Below are 17,471 nucleotides of genomic sequence, written 5' to 3'. Positions count from 1 at the left end.
TAAAATGGCTACATTTCAATTTCAAATCATATTTTAATCTGTCATCTTCCGCAGTAAATGGTTTTAAGTCACGAGCAAATACCCGTAGGGGTATTTTGTTGCTTTTGCGAACGCATTCATGAATTTATCCGTGTGTCCCGGGTACATTTGACGAGCCAGTGTCATCAAGGATTGGCGGTCTACTGGATTATTGAAAAGTACCAGATAATGACAGTTGCGTCTCTGTGTAGGATCTTTGTTGCCAAATATGTTCTGATTGATAGACACAACCGACAACGATCTATGGTGGGAACCCTCCGTAAATAAATCAGTGATACGTTTATCTTTCCCAGCTTCAGAAAACAAGTCGTCCAAAATGAGTAAATTATTAACTCTGGGATCAAAGAAGTCGTCATCTGCCAAGTCGTTTGGAATACCTTGCACAAATTCTACTTTCGGTAACACGGTATTTTTGATAATCGAATACAGCGGCTGCCATCTCTTGAAAAGCCATACTATTCTGTGCACACTAGGCTGGATCCTAGTGTTATGATGTTGCAGCAAATTCGTTACAAATGTAGTTTTTCCACATGCTGAAATAAAAAGAAAAAATGTGTCAGTTCAGCGTTTCAATACTTTGGTATTGATAGTATATATCATTATTAAAGATATATTTAAACAAATACCTGTAGGTCCCGAAATCATCATAGTAAATGGATGCTGAAACGTCATATTTGGTGAAATCATATTTTCCTCTAGCGGTGGTGGTGGTGGTGGTGGTGTCGTTCCCTGTGGTGGTGGTGGTGGTGGTGTCGCTCCCTGTGGTGGTGGTGGTGGTGGTGGTGGTGGTGGTGGCGGTTGTGGTGTCGCTACCTGTGGTGGTGGTGGTGGTGGTGGTGGTGGTGTCGCTCTCTGTGGTGGTGGTGGTGGTGGTGGTGGTGGTGGATACGCTTCATTGAACACTATTTTTTGCTCAAGTTCCTCCGCATTATGCTTGTGTTTTTGATGTCTCAGCATAGCATCCCTTCTTGAAAAGCACTGGTCACAGTGTGGACAATTAGCTGAAGGCATGTTGTTACTCCTATGGCTTGATCCCGAATGATAGCGTGTTTCCTTTCATTATCATTTAAAGCAGGGAGAAAGGAAACACGCTATCATTCGGGATCAAGCCATAGGAGTAACAACATGCCTTCAGCTAATTGTCCACACTGTGACCAGTGCTTTTCAAGAAGGGATGCTATGCTGAGACATCAAAAACACAAGCATAATGCGGAGGAACTTGAGCAAAAAATAGTGTTCAATGAAGCGTATCCACCACCACCACCACCACCACCACCACCACAGAGAGCGACACCACCACCACCACCACCACCACCACCACAGGTAGCGACACCACAACCGCCACCACCACCACCACCACCACCACCACCACCACAGGGAGCGACACCACCACCACCACCACCACAGGGAACGACACCACCACCACCACCACCACCGCTAGAGGAAAATATGATTTCACCAAATATGACGTTTCAGCATCCATTTACTATGATGATTTCGGGACCTACAGGTATTTGTTTAAATATATCTTTAATAATGATATATACTATCAATACCAAAGTATTGAAACGCTGAACTGACACATTTTTTCTTTTTATTTCAGCATGTGGAAAAACTACATTTGTAACGAATTTGCTGCAACATCATAACACTAGGATCCAGCCTAGTGTGCACAGAATAGTATGGCTTTTCAAGAGATGGCAGCCGCTGTATTCGATTATCAAAAATACCGTGTTACCGAAAGTAGAATTTGTGCAAGGTATTCCAAACGACTTGGCAGATGACGACTTCTTTGATCCCAGAGTTAATAATTTACTCATTTTGGACGACTTGTTTTCTGAAGCTGGGAAAGATAAACGTATCACTGATTTATTTACGGAGGGTTCCCACCATAGATCGTTGTCGGTTGTGTCTATCAATCAGAACATATTTGGCAACAAAGATCCTACACAGAGACGCAACTGTCATTATCTGGTACTTTTCAATAATCCAGTAGACCGCCAATCCTTGATGACACTGGCTCGTCAAATGTACCCGGGACACACGGATAAATTCATGAATGCGTTCGCAAAAGCAACAAAATACCCCTACGGGTATTTGCTCGTGACTTAAAACCATTTACTGCGGAAGATGACAGATTAAAATATGATTTGAAATTGAAATGTAGCCATTTTATTCGGGAATATAATAAACTGCCGCAATTGACCAATCGCGTTTCAGAACGTCTTGATGCTATTATTAAAGAGAATGATATGTCTAAATTACATCATTCTACGGTCGGAGTTCAAACTGTTCACATCGACGATCAAGAAGAAGCAATGGCTGAAAAGGGGCAAGCTTGTGATGATTGTGGACTATTATTTGATTCTGCACACGATGTTCAAAAGCACGTGAAACGTGGTTGGTGCCCGGGAAAACAAGGGAAACCATAGGCGAACCGCCGGTGAAACGACGCAGGACGGAAGAAAAAAGTGACGATGCAATGGAAGATGATATAGAAGAAAATGATGGTTTTCTCCATCTTTGGGAAATCGCCCACAAAGAAACTAAAGATAAATTCAACACGACCAGTATATCGATGATGGATATAATGAAGAAGATTCGTATAAAATGGCCTCAGAGCGTACACAACCGTATAAAGAAAGGCTTTTCTTTGCAAATTATCAGCGCCTCTTGGAAAGGTACTGGCTGCCGTTGGTGACAAATGCATCGCATCGGATAATAGTTGAGCAGATTGATAAACTACGACAAAAGGGCGTTAGTTTACCTTCTGCAGTAAAAAAGAGTCCTTCGGAAATATCAGCATGAGTTTCAAGACTTATTCGAACTTTCGGATGACAGCGGAGAAGAGAGTGACGATGAAAGTAGTGATTCCGAGGACTAATAGATATGAAGTCTAAAAGTATTTAACTTCATTTATATACATGAACTCGACCAGTGCAGACATGGCTCCTTGGAAGGAATATTTAAAGACTATTTATTACGATCCATCACACGCAGCTAGTTTTGCCGGTCCCCAGAAATTATACAAAGCGGTACAAAAAGAGGGTAAATACAAACTAGGCATGCACAGAATACGGCAATTTTTGCATGACCAAGAATCGTACAGTCTTCACAAGCCCGTGCGACGGCGCTTTCAAAGAAATCATGTTATAAGCGCGGGGAAAGACGATTTATGGATGGCTGACCTCATCGATATGGTCAAGTTTGAAAAATGGAACGACGATCACAAGTATATTCTGCTAGTCATAGATACGTTTTCCAAGTACGTATGGCTTCGACCTTTGCGACGAAAAACGGGTGAGGAAGTGGTAGATGCGTTTGCGGACATATTTCAAAACTCTGGTCGAGATCCAGCAAAATTGATCACGGATAAAGGTACTTTATTAACAGACGACCTATGTATATATGAAGGTTTACATTTGTGAACATTTTAACATTGTGTAAATATTATCCATAAAAAATGTCTATTCTAAAACTTCGCTGTATACATTTTCAGGACAAGAGTTTAAAGCAAAAACGTGTTCAGGACCTCATGCGCAAGTTCGACGTGCATTACTTTCCAACACAGAACGAAACCAAGGCCTCAACATCGGAGCGAGCAATTTTAACTATCAAACAGAAACTCTATCGCTACTTTAATCACAAAGACAATTACAATTATCTATCCGTATTGCAAAACATCGCCGATAGTTACAACCATACCTATCATAGAACCATTGATATGCAACCCGCCGACGTCAAGGAAAATAACCAGGAAGAAGTGAGACTAGCTACATACTTTGCACAAAACCCTAAAAGAAAGAAACTAATGCCGAATCTGAAGCCTTTTAAATTTAAAATCGGCACCTACGTACGCATCAGTCATCTGAAAACCGTGTTTACTCGAGCTTACGATCAGACGTATTCAGGAGAGATATTTCGCGTATATACAAGGTACCACAGAGGCATACTACCAATCTACAGACTACAAGATCTGCAGGGCGATGATATTAAAGGAACATTTTATGAAAGTGAGTTGCAGAAAGTACACGTGGATGCTGATCAGACATGGAAAGTGGAAAACGTGTTAAAACGCCGAGGCAAAGGACGTAATAAACAATACTTTGTGAAGTGGAAGTATTACCCTAAAAAGTTTAATAGCTGGATAAATGCTAGTGACATTGAGTAATTCCCGACTGTGTTCTGTCGTTAGCATTTAAAATATAAACATATGTCATTATTATAACTCCGTTGATTGTACTGTACAATTATGAAAGAACTGCAAAATGGCATACATTGTAAAAAGTGCGTGTTCTACCTTTTTTAAATAAGTTGTATGATATCAAACTTTTAAATGTATGAAAAATATCAATATTGCCAAAACGTTATTCAATTGTGTAAACTGCATTAAAAGTGTGTAAATAAAGTATGTAAACCTCATATTAGTTATAGTCTATTTATTAACTATTGAACCCTTAGTCAATAAACTGTCTTTTACTCAGGCGACAAACATTTACCAGTGCACATTAATTTTATTATCTGAATAGTACTGACCAATAAAATATTCACTGACAATGAAAGAAACTTGGGTTTTAAATGAGCCTTTCCTTATGCGGAACAGAACAAATAGTTTCAAATTATAGAGCACTAATGTATTTTTGAACTGGATGAATTTACTTATTTACTGCATTAGAGTTATACAATGACCTTAGTATATAATGACTGAAATACAATTAAACCACCCAATAACAACCAAACGAACGTTTGAATAAAATTCAAATGAAGCATTAGGGAAGCAAGGTATATTACATTTCATTAAATGTATGGACGGACACATAATTGCACGCTTACAAGATTAATACGCATAATCACATTTCGCCTTTTTTAAGTTTTAATATCACACAACCATTCAAATATTGCGCCATTTTAAAGCCCAAAGGTTAAAGTATAATATTGGCCTAGTTTTATTCAACCAAGCACGTTCAATATGACTCAGTCGCACAACTATGCATATTTACCATATCGACTAACAATAACATAGTTTAAATAAGTTTACCTGTATTCTGTATCATGTTAGCAAAAGGCCGGTGAAATTGAGGAAATAAATAATAGAATAAAAATAAATTATGGGATATTCTGTGGTAATAATGTAAGCTGAACAACAAAATTTAATTTACTAAAATTATCGTGAACAGATTGGAGTAATATTGACAATTTTAAGACATACAATATTGTCCTCTTAATACGGATATGTAAGAATAATTGGGAGCGTATATCACTAGTAATTAATGTGATGTTTTTTTTTTCTTTTGCGTTAATTACTGGTATAAATACATTTTAGAGGAATAAGAACTGCCGTGGTACGTTTTATTCTTATTTACTGGCATGTCCCATGTATATGTATAACACAGATAAATCGTATCATGTTCAATGCTATTTCGCTTTAAAAACACACATTTGTTGTATATAACTTTGCTGTAAGACAGTTTATGTATTTTATTTCTCATGTACATGTATTGGAATGTGACATTAATAAATTATTAATGCTACCAATGCGTTCTTTTTTCGTGTGTCTACTGATTAACTGTGTTGCCAGAGATAATATTGCTCTGTATGAACATTTTTACTGAGATTGAAATGAACGGAACTATTACGTCACGACTATTCAATAACAACTTTGGGATCCCGCATATTGCACCGTACTATACCTCTAGTCAATCGGTTAACGTCTGAAGTTGTTTACACTTTAATGGCATTTAATACATGTAGTATAGCTTACGTGATATAATACTGCTGATAGGGTGATTTCTTTAACCCCGGAATCACAAACATAGTTGACTATTTTGGGAAAAACGCTAACAGAACAACTATTCACATATCGATCACTTTCATGCATAAAGCAATTAAAATTAATGGTTCCCCATCTCTATAGCAACATCATCTATCTAAAAGCGGTGGAATCCCGTCACACCTCACTGAGCTTGAAAATTGAGCTTGAAAATTGACTTCGAACGCGATTGCATCATTTATATAGAATAAGAAGGGGTCATCGGGTGCTTTGTGATCTCAATAGGCATGATTGACTACTAGTGTGCAACGTATAAATACTTCTATAAAATACGATATGGTACAAGATTGTCAACATAGGCCTATATTTATGTCTATTTTGCGCTTGACAGAAAATGGAAAAGGTAACACCAAGGATAACCTTGAACTATATTTTTAATAACTCTAGGAATTCCTGTGCGAACTCTTTTTAACGGTCGTCGTATTTGCTTAAGTCAACTACCAACCTCCAGAAGACTTGATTACTATCAAAGAATCGCAATACAGACGTTGTTCGGTTTGCGCAGTGGTAAGCGCACTCGCTTCTCACCAAGGCGACCCGGGTTCGATTCCCTGTCTGGGCGCACATGAGTTTGGTAAGTGGTCACCAAGCCGGACAAGTGGGTTTTCTCTGGGTTCTCCGGTTTCCCCCAAGCGCAACAACGTGCCAAGGAGAGTGACTTTGTATAAGCTATCATAGCTTACTTCACAAAAATCGTTGTAAAATATATAACGTTTAAACTAATACAGACGTTAGTTTCAAAGAAAAATCACAAAATTAAATCAAAAAGCCTTACGAACTTTTACTCAGTTTCATCCAGTTGCTTAATGCATGCTTTCAATTTAAATACAACATTGACCACTTCAATGTCAATATTATTTCATTTGATATCATTTTTGGTTAAAAATACGGATCATTTTGGAGAAAAACCAACGTTTCAAAACATTACATCATACCAATCATATATGGTCGTGAAATTATAATTGTTGTAAAAAACTTCTGGAAAAGTGCGATTGTAAATCTAAATGCATGGAATGTATCTATATCAGACTGTGCTTCATGTTAAGGATGTCAATATTAAGTTCATTGCGACATTTTGTCTGTTTTCTTTTTTCGGTTTATTTTTTGTACTAAAAATAGGGACTAAAGAAATTTAAACGATTTAAGATAGTTTGCTATGTTCGGGTTCTTTAAAAGATTTTTGCATGACACTGATTCACTTTATATATCTTATTGAAAAGATGAGTACATGTTGTATAATCATACTAGTAATAAAATGACTGTGTCTCATACCCTATTAGGGCACAATTCCAAATGGTGTCTTGTAGACCCAAGTAGCCCTATGTCTCCCCATCATAGTGACAGTCAATCCTATGCGTATTCCTATCGTGACTACAGTCAATTTTATGCATGGACAAACAAATGGTCTATACTTTAGGAAGTCCAATAATATTATTTGAATTGTGACTATAGTCAATTATATGCATGGACAAACAAACCTCAGATGGTCTTTTCTTCAGGAAGTCCAATATTATCATTTGAATTGTGACTACAATGAAACACACTCAGAGGCAAAAAATTAATGTGTAGCTCTAACGGCCACATTTTTACAACTTTGAAGCCCATTCAGAGCCTCAAAAACATGCGAATTTCAAATAAAGCCTATACAGTGCCAGAACCCATAAGGTTTGGCAGCCGTGAACCCCATTCAGAGCCAAACAAACACTTAAGCTAATATGATTAACCAAAATAAGTGCCAAATAAGTAATAATGTTTTACAACCATAAAGTCAACATAGTCGCAAAAAGAGACCATGTCGTGGCAACAGAGTCAAACAAACCATTGTGCAAATCTAATTAAGCAAACTCATTGCCAAATATTATATATCTTTTCAACCATAAAGATTATTCAGTGCCAAATATCTGCAGCACGATGAATCATATTCGGTGCCAAACATTTTAATTTTGGCACCTATAAAAATATTCAGAGCCGAACATCTGTGGCTCTAATTAAGACTATTAGATCATATTCTCGCAAGTGCTGAAAAGACCACATGTTGTCAACCATTAAGCCCATTTAGAGCCAAACAAACTCATGCGCTACTTTACTTAAGCCTTTTCAGAGACAAAGGTACCAAGTTATTTCAGCAACCAAAATAGCCCATGAAGAGTCGACCAGGCCAATGCGCATCTGCTCTTATTTAGCCTACTCAACAGACAACTTTCCGCCAACCAATAAGTCCATGCAGAATTAAATAAGCCCAATTCATATGCTACTTACATTATACTTTCTCAGAAACAAATACCTAGCAGCAATTGAGAGCCAACCAAACTCATGTGCAGCTCCGTAATAAGCATAAAAGTCAGTGCCACGTTGTGGCCTATTTGAATTTGGTAGCCATATTTTATATATCAAATGCTAAAACATTAAGCAGGAAATGTTAAGTCTTGTGGCATTCAATAAGATATTTATGGCAGCCATCTTGAACGCTGTCTTGGATTTCTTTCACCTCAGTATACAAAGGTACCTCGTGATTAAGCTATCAAACATCTTTAATACTTTCCCTTAAAACCGGTAATCATTGATCATTTTGAAGGAAATCATGGTACTTGCAGAATATGTGTATGAGTCTATGAATAGTTTACTCAAACATCTAAATAGTCATTACTTATCACCATGATAGTTGCGCAGAGCTATTGCAAAAAAATCGAATACAATCAAACAATGCACACTCAAAGAGTTGAAGGAAATGAAAACAAATTAAGGATTATTGAGGCTTTTAATCTAGCGCTTTTTAACCGTAGCTCGTAAAACATGGTGTGCTTCCAACATCCGTTTTAAAGCAGGGATTTATTTTAAAGAAAGCCAGTTGTAGAAAGATTCAGTCTGTTTATTTATAAACAAAATATATGTAATGTAAATGAAATTTATGAACTACATACAGTATAATGAATGGTCGTAGATATTCATATTTTACATCAGAATGCACCAACTTCGACTAAGGTAAAACAGTAGCAATCGCAGTAAAAGTATGCTACTAATTGGTATTTTTTATTTCGCCTTCGATTTGTTTATTGTGCGTTTTTTATCAGATTTTGTTATGGTTGCCATTTGATAGGTTCAACAGCTATCGTTTATCAGTTTGGCTGGCTGCCTGTAGTTGTACTTGCCATTTTCTGTTGGTTGTGGTCGGTGATGTTAGTGTCATAGGCCCAGGAGGCGGCCCAATAAGTGTTGTCCAATGTTGTGGCCCGTTCGTTGTAGCCACCAGAGCCTGCAAGCAGAGTGGCAATACGATGTGTATCATAAAATAGATATTTTTAGTTAAGTGTATAGTAATTTTTCCTCATGATAAATAATGACGGAAGCTTATAGACTCACGTGTCAGAGATGTCGCGTTCTGAGTACGATCAAATTTGTTTTCCATTTCGAAAGGCCACTACAATGTTACCATAGATATATATACCACATGAACACTCCCATCCTTTATTTGTATATTTTTATGAAAGACATATCGCGTGTTTGTTAAGTTGTGCTATTGTACAGTTCACATGTTATTAGAATAGTATGCAACAGTAAACTACGGTAGATGTACCTGACCATAACATTTTGGTAGCGAATATTCCTGTTTATCGCCAATTGTTTACATATTTAATATCTTATTAAAATAAAATAAAACGCAGTATCCAATATATGCTTTCCAACGAACCTGCAAGGTACGCCTGCACCTGTTCATCTACAGTTATCGACAGAACAGCCACAATGACTGTTGTAAAAAAAAGCTGCAACCGCAAAGCACCCGTCAGGATCATACTGAAATATGTCATTCAAAAGTAAAATCAAAGTAAGAAGCATCAAAACTAACTAGGTTGATTTTATTCGAAGACATTATTGTATTATCTAATTTATCTTACACGAAATTTTGCTTATTATGATTTTGTTTAAGAAAAGTGAAAAAGTATTTTTGTGTCTGCTAACAGATATCATGTCGTTATAAGAACTTAGTTTTATGTACACATCGCCTAAAAATACTATTCTGTCTAGAAGCTGCCATGAGTTGTAAACAGATTATAAGTTTTTTAACTGCTCCTTTCAAAACACTCAAAAAACATATCTTCGTAATGGGATTAAACTACTGGTGTACCATTGTGATTGCAAATCAGACAAGAAAGTTACATTTCCTATTGCAAGAAAGCGCAATATTTAAACATTCAGTTTATTATTTTATTATGACATAAACCTGAATAAAATATAAGTTATAAATCGGATCAATGGCTTCAGGACAGCGTCAACACCCGTTAACGATGGCCGTTAATATTGTATCATTGAAACTGAAATAAAACTCTTATTTACACTGTATAATTTGCGAAAATATGATATTAAGGTTTAATATAATACCAGTTTTTCTACACTGGGCCATTTTATGTCATGTTATGAATACTTAGAGATAGAAAAAACTTGACATGTTAATTCTGCATGATATTTACATTCGCACTTCGTCATTAAAATATTGAATTGTTGATATCTTTCTTGTCATCTTAATTTCTGAAAAGCCTTCAAATCTTTGTGAATTAAAACGTTAAAGTGACACGCTCTTGGTTTGTAATATGCACCTTTTTAATTACGAAATAAAGTGTGGCAGTTCATGAGGTATATTAACAAAAATACCAAAAGCTGGAACCCTTAAGCAAATGTTGATGTTTCCTAAAATATCGTCTCTAAAGTCACAATTTTCATAACCTTTTATAACGCGATTGAAAATTAATTACGGCTTGTGGTGTTGCGTGTTTGGTGGATTGACACATTCGGGTCAACATATCCACCACTTTTGTTAATTTCCCGGAGGCCGTGTGGGCTAGTCTGCTGATTTCTATTTTTTCTGCAATTTCGATTCGATATCGTCGAGTAAAACAATGATAAAATAAGTGTTTTCAGATGCGTTACCGGTAAAACTAATGTTTGGTTCAAAAACCTGAATAAGTCACTTTAAAATGTTTGTTTAATTGCGGTCCGCCTACTACTTTAACATTTTCATATAGGAGTGAATGTGATGTTCTAGAGTATTGTGCAGTCAAAAGGTGGGACTTGATCATAGATTATGTTGATCATTGTTGTGCTTTGGAGCGTCACATGACCGGCTACTCCTTAAACATTTTCTTATAGGAGTGAACATGATGTCCCAGATTATTGTAAAGTCAAAAAGCGAGACTTGATCATTTATTATGTTGATTATAGTTGTGCGTTGGAGCGTCACATGAAGTTTCGCAATGCACTTGAAGTTTAGCGATTTCAATCGAATGCACGATTGTAACTTTAGTTATATATCCCTACAACTTTTTTTCAACCTATTCTCTTTTTATAAGAGAGACGTGAGCTTAATGGAAATTAAAAACACTATTTTTTTCTGCTTCTGACATGCCAAAAACCTAGTTTCATAAACGACTGGATTTTGGAGGGGATTTAAAATTTCTGATCGCCTGTTTGCACTTGTACAGACAAGTACATCTTTAAGAACGCGAATTAAGCGCATTCGGTGTCATTACAGATGCTAAACAGTTTTCTTAAATATTTAATTTCAATTACAGACGCCAGTCATTTTCTCGGACACTCTACTCACCAGTGTGTGTGTATACCCGGTTATATCCGACGATGAGATGTTAGATGCCATTAGCGTAGGTCCTTATACATTTTAAGTTACCCAGTTGAGTCATATTCAATATGAATTTGCACAACATGTTTAGCCTCAAACGATACTGTATATGTATTTGTTTGCAATACCCATTGCATATCAAATGAACCAAAATTAAAAGTGGAAGTGTACCGTTCCTTCTTAGAACTATAACGTGACGCACATGTACGTTGTGGCAGAGGAGTTTTTCACATCCATTGGACTCAAGAAGATGCCGGACACATTTTGGACGCACTCCATGCTAAAGAGGCCGCCAGACCGTGACGTCGTGTCATGCCTCCGCCTGGGACATGAACAACGGAACTGACTTCCGGTAATTGAAAATTAAAGTAACGTTAAAATATTAATTGATAAATTTGCATCGTGCATACGGAAGGTGGACATTAACTGTTAGTATCAAGATCATTCAACGCCGTTTGAACAGTATAATACACTTAGTCATAACAATATGAACCTCTTCCTGAGGCTACATATTTATAGTGGGGCAATGCTTATTGTAAGAAGGAGAAATTATGAAATGTATTTCCCTTATTACAATATGTCAATTCTACTTGCATATATTGACCTTGTTACCTTTGATCACATCCGCTCTGTATACCCATGCAGGATCAAGCAGTGCACGATTGTAACAGGGGACCAATTCAACACCGTTCATCACGAAATGGGCCACGTACAGTACTATCTCGAGTACATCAACCAGCCCTACCTTTACAGGAGGGGCGCTAACCCAGGTAATGTATGTCGGCACGTTCATATGCAAAAGGTGTCTACATGTACGCATATTCATTTACCTGATAAAACACACCTTAATAATGGTAGCACCAGCGGTGAGACTGGTAAGTATAGCGAGGATTACCTTGACTCTTGCAGTTAATGCATCGTTGCCCTTCATTGATACTGATATCTAACACATGTCTTAATACAGCACTCATAAATTACTTACTGCTTTAAAGATTCACACAAGGAGGACAGATACCTCCGTCTGGAGGTGTGTGTGTATTTAGACTTAATAGTTTCAAGTTTCAAGTTTATTCAGTAAACTTATGCCATACATGCATGCCAAAATGAGCATTGTAATGAACATATTATACAGTTACACATAAAGAGGCTTTGAAAAATGAACTTTAACCATATTATGATAATTAACATCATGACAAAAAGAGGAGTTGGATATTCCTCCAAGTACCTACTTCAACTGGGAAATGATTGTTTCTTGTTCTAAATCGTATAACATAAATTCAAAGCGTTCTTTAAACAATATATGATTTACATATTTACTTGAAGAGCTCACAGTAGTGTACCATTCGTTTAAAAACAAATCAGACAGTTTCTACTTAACACTCTTTTGTAACCATTTTGTATTTTGCCAAACATTAATAAGACCACATTTAATGGAGATATTCTTGACATGTTTAATCCATTTTAAGTCATCAGTTCTAACATTGGCATAATACAGGAAGTTACTCAATGTGACGTTGTTTACTAAGATTGAGAGTTTATGACAAGATAGAACGATCAAATTAGACCAGTAGTTGACCATACCTGAATCTATATCAATTTGCAAAGGCTTAACACCCGTTTCACCATATCATACATGTGGGCGTACTACTTTTAACATTTAATATATAATTTAGAAATTTCAATTTGACCTTTTCGAGTATGTTATTGTTACCAAAACCCCAACATTCACAAACGTATAATTATATAGGTTAAATAATTTTGTTGTACAAATCTATTTGTAAATCAATAGATAAATATAAATATTTTGACTTTTTAAGCAAAGATAACATTGCCTTTTTTGTTTGATTTGCAATATAGTCCTTTGCTTTACAAAACGAACCACTTTTAGCAAAAATAACTCCTAAATATTTATATTCCGTAACAACATTTATTGTATCCTTACATAAAGAAAACGTATGATGATTTAGTTTACCTCTGGAGAAAATGTCAACCTTAGTTTTTGAGGTATTAACAGTCAAATAACACTGTAAACAATAGTTCTCATGCAGGTATAGTGCATTCTGTAAATCTATAGCAGATTCAGACAATATAACAGTATCGTCCGCATAAAGGAGTACAAATAACTTTAAAAAATCAATTAACTTGTAATCATGTTCATATTTATCAATAACGATATCATTTACAACCAGGCTACTTAGAAAATATTGATGCACTAAATAGAAAAGATGCGTTGGCAGTGTTCGGTTAATTTATACATTTTACTCATGTTTCCGAAATTCATATCTCGATTTTCGTTTTATATATATTAAGACCTCTACTTAGAAAGCTGTTTCGATATTTAAAACTAATAACGAAGAAATCGCTAAACCACTGCACGAATCAGGCGCAAAATATGGCTCGACAATGAAAAGATGTCGGAAAATTCAGTCAAATAGCAATAGATTCATTCTTTCCATGTCGTTACTACCTTGGACAAAACTTACCTCGATTCATCATTGAGAAATCTTCTTCTTAAACGCTTTCGGAAAAGTTTAAAATGACGGTGCTTTTAGGTGCGCTGCAGGTGTAGTTGGTGTGCGCCGTTTAGGAACAGTGACCATGGCTTCAGTTTTTCCAACCTTTATAATTTCATATTTGTTCAAATTGTGTGAATATTAACACGAACTCTTTGTGTTTTTTTTGCACATTTTTTTAAAACATCGGCTGAAGGTTCGTGGTCAAATTTCTGTTTCAGCGTCTTAAGAAGGATATAAGGTTATGCAGAATTGTAATCACCTAGCTGTAGAGAAGGAAATAAAGGGATGCATAGAATTACAACGATGATTTTGATCTTATCTCTCACTTCTTAAGAATGTTGTCTATGAATACCACGTGATCAGTGCTCAGTGTCATTACACAAATATTTCTAATGATATTTCCTTGTTTTCCAGGATTCCACGAGGGGGTAGCAGACATTGCAAGTTTGTCGTTCCAAACACCAGAACATTTACAAGAGACAGGATTGATTTAGGATCTTCCAAGCGGAAATGGTAGGTAACATAATATAACAGTGTAAAGTAATGACAAGCTTATACGTATGTTTTTCCCTGATAGGGCCAAGGAGCCAAATTCACTATTTTTGTTTTGCAACATTTTTTGGGTATCCTATTTTCGTTTTGAAGACTACTGATAGTTATTCACGAAATACCGTTTTAATTATCAAGATAAACTAATTTTAATTTGTTGAATCAAGTTTAACTAAGTAGTTTGGCTACTACTGAAAAGGTATCTAAGCTTGTTTCCCCTTTTTAAAGATTTTTGAGTTATTGTGGTAAGTTATTGTTTTGTTTGGAACATACATGTAGCACTGTTATCAAATGTTTAATTCAAGAGGGTGATATCAACTTCCTGTTCCAAATGGCGTTACGCAAGGTGGCGTTTCTTCCATTCGGCTACCTGATTGATCAGTGGCGGTGGAGTGTTTATAGAGGTCAGACCACGCCCGCCAATTACAACACTGAGTGGTGGAAACTCAGGTTCAAAACCTGTGGGCTATTTTTTTACCGATTTATTTAACATCTTTTGAACTGATTCCATTTTAACTTTTACAACTATGACACACAATTGAACCTTTGCAGATGTCAGTATCAGGGAGTTTCTCCGCCCGTGGAGCGATCCGAAGATGACTTTGACCCCGGGGCAAAATATCACATCGCATCAAATACCCCCTACATCAGGTATGTTTTTAAAATGGTTATCAAATCCTTTTCATGCCAATTCAATTGAAAAAAAATATGATGACTTACCAGCAGTGATAAATATTGTATTTGCTACTGCTGTCATGGACATGAAAATTCTGACGGCAGTGTTGATGGTAAGTGGCAATAGCAGTAGTTTATACAATGGTTATGCTAATAACTTCAATGTCGTTGAAGTTATTTCGTGAGTTTCGTGCTCCAGTTCCAGTGGCACCAGGCGCTGTGTGAGTTGATAGGGAAGGCAGAACCACTACATCGCTGTGATATCTACCGGAACATCACCGCAGGAAATAGACTCAAGTATGTTCACATACCTTAAAACGTTTTGAGCGCCTGTGTAACAACAAGCCTAATGTTAATTATAAGGCAAGTCATCAATTACAGAATAGGTTGTAGTCTAATCGTTTGGTAGTTTCGTAATACTGACCACATTTGGGGTAATAAATAAAGTTTTATAATACGTCCAGCGCCTGTGAAGAAATTACACAACGTTCAAACTAGAACGTCTTATACGCACGGCGTAAAAAAAATATGAAAGGAAACGTTTGAATAATGTAATCACCATTTTGGAATCTACTCAAGAATTTAAAACGTTCAGATTTCTGTTTTATTTTCTTATGAGTCACCAACACATATTTTTCTCATTTTAAGCAAGTCCTTGCCATACTGATGGAATACAGTTGCTGGTGTTTATAATCCCATACTTCAACCTTTGTTTCAAATTTGTTATATCCATGTTTCCATTTACAGAGAGATGCTACAGATGGGCGCCTCCAAGCAATGGGCTGAGACTTTGTTCACGCTGACCAAAGGGACTTCTGGTGAAACCAGGAAACTGAGCGTAGCCCCGCTACTCAGTTACTTCAAGCCCCTGCAGGTAATTAAGAGTAGCGTGGTTATTCAACAAACGTTTTGCATCATGAACTTTTACAATTATTACAGCAATATTTCACACCTCTGAGTATCATAATTATGACATTGTAAGGACCGGCCAGTCAGCCACCCAAAGTATAACGCATCGGTCTATTCCTATTCGGTGGCTGACTTGCCGGTCCTTATAATGTCGTATCAGGCCAGAAGAGATGTATTATATTTCTAATGTGATACCGAGCATTTTATATAACAACTCACTTTTTTTCAAAGTGCTTTTGATGTGTTTTATTGAACAAAGCAAACAATGTTTACTTGCGACAATTGTTTGACGTTGTGAAAATTGCAATCCGCACTCACCACTTTCATGACGTCATCGGTCCATATAAAAAATGCGATGTCGAGACAGTCAAAAATATTATATGGACCGCTGACGTCATAAAACTGGATTTTTTTTAAACTACAGTGATATACGGACCGATCGACTTAGTATATACAAAGAAGGGACATATATATGTAAGGTATAATATAGAAAAATAGTAAATATACAAAAATATGCATGATATTCTGTTAGTTAAATGTATAAGGTTAATCTTATTTTAACCGTTAACTGTTCTCCATCGTTCCTACAGGAATGGTAGACGCAACGAAACGTTGAGGCAAGTGATACTCAAATCTGGGACAAAACCTCGTGTCCACCGGGCTCATTCCGAACTTCCGGCGGCATATAATTGACTTTTAAGACTTAGGTTAAATACATGTTCTAACAATTGTCGTCCGTTCGTCCAATAAAAAGTAAACACGTTATGTAAACAATTCAAGCAGACGGCGTTACACATTTGTGTACAGACTTAACGAATATATTTTGGCAATCTATGCAACAATGTGTAATTTTGATGTGATATAAACATTGAAGTATTTAGAATTTCATTTTCATTTAGTTTTATAAATATCTTAATCCATAGTTTAGCAGACAAAATACATAGACTTGCATTCGATGTATGGTATCTCTTATCTTTTTATTTAAAAAATGTGAACTTAATACAGCTATGCTGCAATCTTCCCAATTTATACACATTATTTGTCGCACTTGTTAAGCAATTCATTTTATACGCATCAGTGCTCGTCGTTAATCAGGGCGCTGTTTCAATAAATAGCCGGATTAAATGTAAAAAAATACAGAATTGCATAAAAAAATTAGAACCAGTTCTCACACACTACAAATAGAAACGGGGAGATATAACAATATATCAAGAACACAGAGAATTTGTACAAACTGCAGTCAAAACCAAATAGAATCAGAACCATTTTTTAGTATGTCCAAAATTTCGGGATGTAACAATTATTTAAACCATACTATTGTCAC

General features: G+C 36.2%; 1 protein-coding gene across 1 annotated transcript; it reads left to right on the top strand.

The window, feature by feature from the left end:
* Positions 1-11,122: 11,122 nt before the first annotated feature.
* LOC128235658 (angiotensin-converting enzyme-like) lies at positions 11,123-17,078 on the top strand. The gene is given in 9 exon segments (XM_052950463.1): positions 11,123-11,155; positions 11,434-11,850; positions 12,144-12,268; positions 14,429-14,527; positions 14,869-15,013; positions 15,116-15,214; positions 15,413-15,535; positions 15,986-16,112; positions 16,738-17,078. Coding segments are annotated over 8 exon segments (750 nt in total). The 5' UTR covers positions 11,123-11,155; positions 11,434-11,827; the 3' UTR covers positions 16,747-17,078.
* Positions 17,079-17,471: the final 393 nt, after the last annotated feature.

The sequence above is a fragment of the Mya arenaria genome, chromosome 5, assembly GCF_026914265.1.
Source record: "Mya arenaria isolate MELC-2E11 chromosome 5, ASM2691426v1".
NCBI lineage: Eukaryota > Metazoa > Mollusca > Bivalvia > Myida > Myidae > Mya > Mya arenaria.
The sequence above is the reverse complement of the archived record's forward strand: the minus strand, read 5'-3'. Positions and strand labels throughout refer to the sequence as shown.